General features: G+C 37.4%; 1 protein-coding gene across 1 annotated transcript in view; it reads right to left on the reverse strand.

Annotated features, from left to right (window-relative positions):
- Positions 1-9,602, reverse strand: part of GABRA3 (gamma-aminobutyric acid type A receptor subunit alpha3) — a 151,816-nt gene that overhangs the window by 101,424 nt on the left and 40,790 nt on the right. Inside the window, exon 3 of the mRNA XM_008685641.2 lies at positions 1,986-2,068. Within this exon, the coding sequence (XP_008683863.1) occupies positions 1,986-2,068 (83 nt within the window). The remainder of the gene's footprint in view (positions 1-1,985; positions 2,069-9,602) is intronic.

Genomic DNA, 9,602 nt, shown 5'->3' on the forward strand with positions numbered 1-9,602 from the left:
TCTTTGTTTTATTCATGGATGTATTACAAGCTCCTACAATAGAGCCTGGCTCATAAGAGACAATCTATAAGTATTTGACAATGATTGAAAAAAATATGTCACATGTAATTATTTAGATCTTTTCAAATGCACTTTCTGCTTCAAAATATAGAGCTAAATTTAATTTAGACACAATCAACACAGACCTTGATATATTGCTCAGATGACTCCCTATATGAAACTTACTCTAAAATTCTTAGAGTTAGAAACTCACTCAAATTCTATTCAATTTTGATTTTTCTAATTTATTTGAAAATGGGCTATGTATCTACTCATTTCTCATTGAGATTTACAGTTACTGGTAAAGGCGACACTCTGTAAAAATGAGAAAATCTCCAGAGTCTCTACCATTTACTGTAGAGAATTACATAGAACTATATGAGATGCAAATAGAATAGGCATTTCAAAAATAAAAACACATTCTCTTTTGGGAATCTTGTCTTTAGGAAGCTGCTACTATACTCTATATTAGCTCTGTCTTTTTATTCATTCATTCATTCTCAAGTTTTTATTTAAATTCTAGTTAGTTAACATACAGTGTAACATTAATTTCAGGTGTTATAATATAGTGATTTATCACTTAAATATAACATCCAGTGTTCTCACAGTATATTAGCTCTGTCTTGCTACGTCCTCTGGACAACTTAGGAAACAGACACTATTATTTCAATCTAATGACAGAAATTAGTCTGAAATAGTGAAATAATGTTTGCTATCTAGAAAGAAAAATTAAAAGCTAAGTCTCCTCCTCCTGACCAGTTAGTATTATTCAACCCCACCTCCCTTCCCCACTTCCATACCACCCTGAATTCAAAGCTTAAGCTTTAGAAATTACTAGGGGACACAATAGGAAATACTGTTTCTTTAGAAAGAAGATCAGGTAAACAGAAAGTAAGAAAATATTTGACAGAGAGATAGAGAGCATAAGTGGCAGAGCAGCAGGCAGAGGGAGAGGGAGAAGCAGGGAGCCCAATGGGGGCTCAATCCCAGGACCCTGGGATCATGACCTGAGCTGAAGGCAGCCACTTAACAGACTGAGCCACCCAGGTGAAACAACAAATGTTGGGGAGGATGTGGAGAAAGGGGATCCCTCTTACACTGTTGGTGGGAATGCAAGTTGGTACAGCCACTTTGGAAAACAGTGTGGGGGTCCCTTAAAAAGTTAAAAATTGAGCTACCCTGTGATCCAGCCATTGCACTACTGGGTATTTACCCCAAAGATACAGACGTAGTGAAGAGAAGGGCCATATGCACCCCAATGTTCATAGCAGCATTGTCCACAATAGTTAAATCGTGGAAGGAGTCGAGATGCCCTTCAACAGATGACTGGATTAAGAAAATGTGGTCCATATATACAATGGAATATTACTCAGCCATCAGAAAGAACGAGTTCTCAACATTTGCAGCAACATAGATGGGACTGGAGGAGGTTATGCTAAGTGAAATAAGTCAAGCAGAGAAAGACAATTATCATATAGTTTTACTCATTTGTGGAACATAAGGAATAGCAGGGAGATCATTAGGAGAAGGCAGGGGAAAATGAAGGGGGGGGTAAACAGAGGGAGGAAATGAACCACGAGAGACTATGGACTCCAGGAAACAAACTGAGGGTTTTAGAGGGGAGGGGGATGGGGGGAAAGGTCAGCCTGGTGAAGGGCACGTATTGCATTAAGCACTGGGTGTTATATGCAAACAATGAATCATGGAACACTACATCAAAAACTAATGATGTACTGTATGGTGACTAACATATCATAATAAAAAAAAGGAAGGAAGGAAGAAAGAAGAAAGAAAGAAAGAAAGAAAGAAAGAAAGAAAGAGAAAGAAAGAAAGAAAGAAAGAAAGAAAGAAAGAAAGAAAGAAAGAAAGAAAGAAAGAGAAAGAAAGAAAGAAAGAAAGAAAGAAAGAAAGAAAGAAAGAAAGAAAGAAAGAAAGAAAATACATACAACTTCCAAACTTCAGTGGGCAAGCATGCACATCCATAGGAAAATCTTCCAAATGCATGGGGCACTCAGCATGAATTGTTAACCTAAAAGAAAGGAGAACAGAAAATTAGATTAAGCTAAAACGAATGGTGGTAAACACACAGTTGAGTGTCCATTGACCAGCAATGGGGTGTCCCTAAGAATACTGGGATTTTGTTTATACTGAGATTGAAGTCTTTATGAACCCAAGGGATGAATTAAATGAACTAGAGGGACTCTCAAAGCAACATTCAGATTTTTAGATCAGTTTTGAATCCCACCCTACCACCTTTAGAAAAACAAATATAATTATCTGCCTTAGCTGAGCTCCCTCACCCAGCCCTCCTCCTCAAAGCAGACTGAAAACATCAAGTCCTGACTCATTCACTCCTGATAGCAGTTTAATTATTTATTAAATAATTCTCAGCAGGCTATCAAGTGAGTTAACCAATTTAAAGACTACACTGGAAAGGAGAGATGAATATCTTTATCCTGATAATGAACAGGTACAAAAGATGGCTCTGCTGCTTACAACTGCTATAGCTTTGTTGAAGGAGATGACTCTTGGAGAACACATATACATGCTTGTGTATACATGCATGCACAGGCACACACACACACACACACACACACACACACACACCCCTGGCCAGGAAATAAAATACAAAGGTAATGGAGGACATAAAAAACTTCAGAGGTTAAGTCTAAAGAGCTTATGCTTTCTTTATAGGAACAACATGTAGGAGAGACTGCATGGATTCCTCAATGAAAATCTGAATGAGGTATGATTTGCCATGCCCACGTATTCATTTTCCTGCATTAGTCTGCTTAAAAAATCTATTCTAAGATTTCCCTTCTGATTTCTTTAAAGAATTTTGAGCCTCAACTTCCCTTGGCCCAGGTAGTAGCCTCCTATGTAGAAATGGGACCTACACAGCAGAAATTCACAGTTCTTTGGAGCCTAGCTCTGAGGACTTATTTCTAGCTAATCAGTATATTTCCTGGTTACACTAGATTCAATCTATGCCATCCTCTTGGAGTTCTAGGGGGCCAACTGGCCAGCATCTCCAATCCTAGTTAATTGTTAAATCTGATGAATGTGTAACATTTCACAAATGATCAGAGGAGCAATACTAGATATTGTGCAAAGCAGGCTGATTAAAAGAAACATGCTCAGGTGTGTATTAGCAAGAACTCTAGACTAAAACGCAGAAACCAAGTGCATGCTCTTCAATAAATACTTATCCATCTCTTATTTTTAGTTCTCCCATCTAAACAGTAAGAGGAACTAAGATGGCAAGTGTCCTTGCAGATCCAACTAATCCCTTCAATATTTATTAAAGTTTCCATGTGTCTTAGACAAAAGCTTAATTCTCAAGTCAGCCTGCAATATCCCACCAATCCACCTTTTATCTTAAGGCATAAAGGGGGTTCCATAATTCAAAGAATTTGACAGACAAAAAATGTATTTCACTGAGAAACCTGTTCCTTGTGTTGGATACTTAAAAGATTCCATGAGAGTTTGATAAAGAAAATTGTGTTCCTTCTTTCCACTTATATTAGTGTTTCCAAGACACTGACTTTTATGAGTAATGCCAAAGGGAAATTACTTTATGTCTACCCAGCAGTCCTGGGGACATGGCAAATAAGACCACAACAAATAGATTATCGAAGCAAGATGCAAAGGGCACTGATTTCTGATTAAGAGCAGAACTGATTTATATAACTTCTCTGTCTTCCTTCCCATATACTTCTTGCCCATCCTATCTAGGCACAGAGCAGAGAGAAGAAAGCACATGTTGGTAAGGGCAGGGTACTTCATAAGCCAGATTATGCTGTGCTCTTTTCATTGGTTTTTAAACACATCCTAATGCTGTCTGTCATCCCATGGCATACTGTCTTCCCTTCTTCCTTTCTTCCTTCTCTTTACCTTGCTACAACTTTCAAGACCCCTTCAAGTTTTTCTGCAGCAGAAAGCAGCCTGACTATACTTAGGGTAATATCTTCATCACTACAATCTATGTCACAAACAAATCCATCCCTTCCAAAACTTTCCTTCCATCCTCCTCCTCCTCTTTCCCCTCCTCCTCCTCTTCCTCTGCCTCCTCCTCTTATTATTATTATTGTTATTGTTTTCTGTGACAAGAATACTTTTTTTTAGAGATTTTATTTATTTATTGGACAGAGAGAGATACAGTAAGAGAGGGAACACCAGCAGGGGGAGTGGGAGAGGAAGAAGCAGGCTTCCCACTGAGCAGGGAACCTGATACGGGGCTCAATCCCAGGACCCTCAGATCATGACCTGAGCCAAAAGGCACCTGCTTAATGACTGAGCCACTCAGATGCCCCTGTGATAATTTAAGTATACCATAGAGTATTGTTAATTGAGAAAAGGACCAGAATAGACATTACTCCAAAGAAAACATACAAATGCACACAGGTATATGACAAGGTCCTCAACATCACTAATAATCAGGGAAATGCAAATGAAAACCACAATGAGATATTACCTCATACCTGTTAGATAGGCTATTATCAAAAAGACAAGAGATAACAAGTATTGATGAGGATATGGAGAAAAGGCAACCCTGTGCACTGTTGGTAGGAATGTAAATTGGTGCAGTACCTCTGGAAAACAGTATGGAATTTCTTCAAAAAATTAAAAATAGAGCTACCATAGGATCCAGCAATCCTACTTTTGGGACATCCAATGTTACTGAAATCAGGATTTCAAAGAGATATCTGCACTCCCATTTGTAGCATTATCCACAATAGCCAAGACATGGAAGCAATCTAAGTATACATCAATAGGTGGATAAGAAAATGTATATACATACAATGGAATATTACTCAGCCTTAACAAAAGAAAGAAATCCTGCCATTTTCAACCACATTGATGAATCTAGAGGATACCATGCTAAGTGAAATAAACCAGACAGAGAAAGACAAATACTATATGACCTCCCTTAAATGTGGGATCTAAAATAGTCAAACTCATAGAAGCAGAGAGTAAAATGGTGGTTGCTGGGGGCTGGAGGGGAGAGAATAGGGAGGTATTAGTGAAAGGGTACTAAGTTTCAGTTTTGCAAGACGAACAAGTCCTAGAGATCTATTGTACAGCAAATGGTCTTAATGAGCTTTTCAGAAAAGGTCAGAGACCCATCAAAATGTAACATTCAGATCATAAGGACTCAGTTCCATTCCATGGTTTGGCCTGCTTTGATTCTTATGCAAAAATGAGACAGGAAGTAAGCAGCAATCCAGGAAATCCCTTTCTTTGGAGGTAAAAGATACAGATAGAAAGGAAGCTTTTTTTAGCCCTGTATGTGTGCATACATGTTTGCACACGCACACACACCCTCCCCTCCATTACTGCTCTCATTTCACTGTGTTTTGCAGCATCCTGGCTCCCTTGTTACCCTACCATTTGCTGTTCAAAAGTTGGTTTCTATTCTACCACAGTAAAAAGTTCAAGTTTTATTACTGCCCTGGCCCCCTAACTGGTCTCTCTGCTGTCACCCTTTGCCTTTATAGTATATTCTCTACACAATAGCCTTCTAACACTTCTTCATCTTTTTTTAAAGATTTTATTTATTTATTTATTTGACAGAGAGTACGTATGCATGCACAAGCAGGTGGAGCAGCAGGCAGAGGGAGAGGAAGAAGCAGGCTCCCCACTGAGCAAGGACCCCTCAACACAGGACTCAATCCCAGGACCCTGGGATCATGACCCGAGCCAAAGGCAGACGCTTAACCGACTGAGCCACCTAAGTACCCCTAATGCTTCTTCATCTTATACAGACTAAAATCCAAAGTCCTTGCCATGGCTAATAGGGTCTTATATGATCTTGTCTTCTGTTCTTCTCTGGCTTATCGCCTACAATGCCCTCCCTTGTTCATTTTGTCCCAGTCACACTGGCTTCCTTCCTGCCCTTTCAACATGCCAGGCTCTCTTACAGCCTGGCTCTTGCACTTGTTATGCCCTCACACCTCTTTCAAGTCTTCGCTTAATTATTATCTTCTAAATGAGGCCCGCCCTGACTTGCACTCAGTTTATTATCTACACTAGGTTAGTAAACCTTACCATGCTCTTTCTTTTCCCACAGCACCTAACATATAACATGCTATAACATTTATTTTTTTCTATTTATCATTTTTTTCTCCTTACTATAAGATTATGGATTTTTGCCTTGTTTTCTCTTTGATGTGTGCCAGGAGCCTAGCACATTACCTAGCACATTATAGGTTTTCAATACATATCCACTGAATGAATGAATGAATGAATGAATGAATGAATGAATGAAGAGGTTTCTTTCCTAAAAGCATGTGTTTCTATGGGGATTTTGCAGAAAGGAGGTGTAGACTGGGAAGACAGGGTTTAGGTAATTTTAGGGTTCCAGGCAAAAGCATCTTAATATGATTCCTTAATAGCATAATATCTCAACCTATTCTCTTCAGTGGACATATAGCCTTTATCCTGAAATTTCAGAGAAGAGCCTTATCAAAAACATCCAGTTTTATCCCCTCGGATGTTTTACATATGATGAAACAGAAGGGAAGGAAATTGTCCATATCACCAAACAAGTCTGGTCCAGAGCTGACTAAAAGTTTCCTGGTTCTTTGGTGTAGTCAACAAATATTTTTTGATCACCAACTATGTGCCAGCTATTATTCTAAGCAATGTAAGTATATTAGTAAACATACCAAGAGTGCTGCCCTCTTAGAACTTACATTTGAGTAGAGGGAAGACAAAAAAATTAAAAAGATAAATCAATCAATCCATCAATCAGTAAAAGGTAATATGCCTCAGGAAGAAAAATAATATATGAATAGAAAGTATTGGGGAGGGATTGCAATTTTTAATAGGGTGTTCAGGAAATAGCCCACTGAGCAGGTGACTTTTAAGCAGTGACCTGAAGGAAATGAGAATGAGCCTTGGAGGAAGAACATTCAAAGTAGAGGGGGTAACAAATACAAAGACCTTGAGGTAGAAGTTAGCCCAATGTATTCAAGGAAGAACAACTAGGCCACTGTGGCTATAGTGGAAAGATGAAGAAGAAAGATTAATAGAAGACAAATTTAAAGAGGAAACTATGGGCTAGATAGTACAAGGCCCTCCTAGGATATTTTGGTTTTCACCTTAAATGAAATGTGGAGGTATTGCATAATTTTGAGTAGAATGGTGATTTGATCTAACATTCTAGGATTATTCTGGCAGCTGTGTGAAGACTAAATTGAAGGGCAACAGTAGGAAGATGAAATTCAGCACCCATTCATGATTCAAAACTCTCAAAAAACTAGAAATAGAAGGGAACTTTCTCAATTGATAAAGAACACTTATGGAAAAAATCTACGTCTAGAACCATATTTTATGATAAAAGACTATTTCCTCCTAAGATCATGAACAAGATAAGGATGTCCACTCTCTCTTATTAAGCATTTTCCTGGAGATTTTAATCAGTCTAAGAAGGAAAGTAATGGGAAGTGACTGCTAATGGGTATGAAGTTTCTTTTTTAGAGCAACTAAAGTATTCTGAAATTACATATTGGTGATGGCTGCACAACCCTGTAAATATACCAGAAAACATACTTTTATACTTTAAAAGGGTGAATTATAGGACATGTGAGTCATATTTCAGTAAAGCTTTTAAATAATTTAAGCAAGCTATGGGTGCCTAGGTGGCTCAATTGGTTAAGCATCTACCTTTGGTTCAGGTCATGATCTTAGGGTTCTGAGATCAAGCCCCACACTGAACCCCACACCAGCCCCGAGTCTGCTCCTCCCTGCTTCTCATGTATGTACTCTCTCTCTCAAATAAATAAATAAAATATTTTTTAAAAATTTAGGCAAGCTAAAGAAGTTAAAGACATAAAAAATAGAATGTAAAAAGCAAAACTGTCTTTAATCACAAATAACAGGTTTTAGATATTCTATGTTTATAGAAGTCCTAACATCATTAAGATTCTCTCCAAATTGATCAACAGATTAAACACATTCCTTATCAAAATCTAACAAGGAATTTTGGTGAAATCTGTAAGTTGAATTTAAAACTCATATGGAAGGGTAAAGGATCAAGAATAGCAAAAATGTTGTGACTCATACTACCCGATGTCAGTATTTACTATAAAGCCATAGTAATCAGCGGACTGTGGTTGTGCCCTAAGAATTGACAAATAGATCAATAGTACAAAATACATCCGCATGGAGAGATGTATTTACATATATATGGTTAATTGACTTTGACCAAGGTTCAAGAGAATTCAGTGCAGACAAAGTAGCATTTTCAGTAAATGGTGCTGGGAGAATATCTACGTATTGCATGGTGCACTGGGTGTTATACGCAGCTAATGAATCATCGAACTTTACATCAAAAACCAGGGATGTACTGTATGGTGACTAACATAATATAATAAAAAATATTATTATAAAAAAATGAACATAGACTCTTATATCATAAACAAAAATCAACTCCAATGGAATGCAGGTCAAAATTTAAGAGCTAAATGTTCTAAAAAAATTATAGGAGAAAATCTTTGTAACCTGGAGTCAGGCAAAGATTTCTCAGACCACCAAAGGTATGAGATATAAAAAAATAAAAAGAATCATAAAATGGACTTCATCAAACTTTAAACATTTTGCTCTTCCAAAGATACCATAAGAAAATAAAAAGACAGCCATAAAGCAAATAAATATATTTGTGAATCATATACTGATAAATAATCTATATTAAGAACTTATAAATAATTCTTACAACTCAAAAATGAGAAGAAAAACAGCCCAATTTGAACATGAGCAAGATATTTAAATATACATTTAATAAAAAATATTCTGTCAACTAATAAGGACATAAAAAGATAATCAACATCATCAGTCATTAGGGAAGTGCAAATTAAAATCACAGTGAGATACTGCTACATGTGTATTAGCATGGCTAAAATAAAAAAGACTGACAATATCAAGTGTTTGCAAGAATTTGGAGAAAATGGAACCTCATAAATCACTGGTGGAAATGTATAATTCTAAGGCACACTTTGGAAAAACATTTTGTCAGTTTCTTAAAAAGTTAAACATATACTTCCTATAAAAGCCTGTGGCTCTACTCTAGTTCTCTGTTATCTAAGAGAAATGAAAACATATGTCCAGAGAAAGACCTGTTCATAGCAGAATTATTTATGATAGCCAAAAGGTGGAAACAACCTAAATGTCCATGAAATAATGAATGAACAAAATGTGGTATATTCACACGATAGAATATTAGTCATCAGTGAAAAGGAATAAGGACAACAACATGGAGGCACTTGGGTGACTCAGTCAGCTGAGCGACCTACTCTTGATTTCAGTTCAGATCATGATCTTAGGGTTGAGATAGAGCCCAGCGTCAGACTCTGCACTGGGTGGGAGCCTGCTTAAAATCCTCTCTCTTCCTCTCCTTCTACCCTCCCCCTGCTCACATACTCTCGCTCACTCTCTCTCTCTAAAAAAATTAAATAAATAAGGACAACAACATGGATGAATCTCAAGTAGCCAGACACGAAAGCTCACATACTGTATGTTTCCATTCACGTTAAGTGTCCAGGAAAGGCAAATCTATAGAGACA

This window comes from Ursus maritimus (genome assembly GCF_017311325.1).
Source record: "Ursus maritimus isolate PB19 chromosome X unlocalized genomic scaffold, ASM1731132v1 scaffold_X1, whole genome shotgun sequence".
Taxonomy (NCBI): domain Eukaryota; kingdom Metazoa; phylum Chordata; class Mammalia; order Carnivora; family Ursidae; genus Ursus; species Ursus maritimus.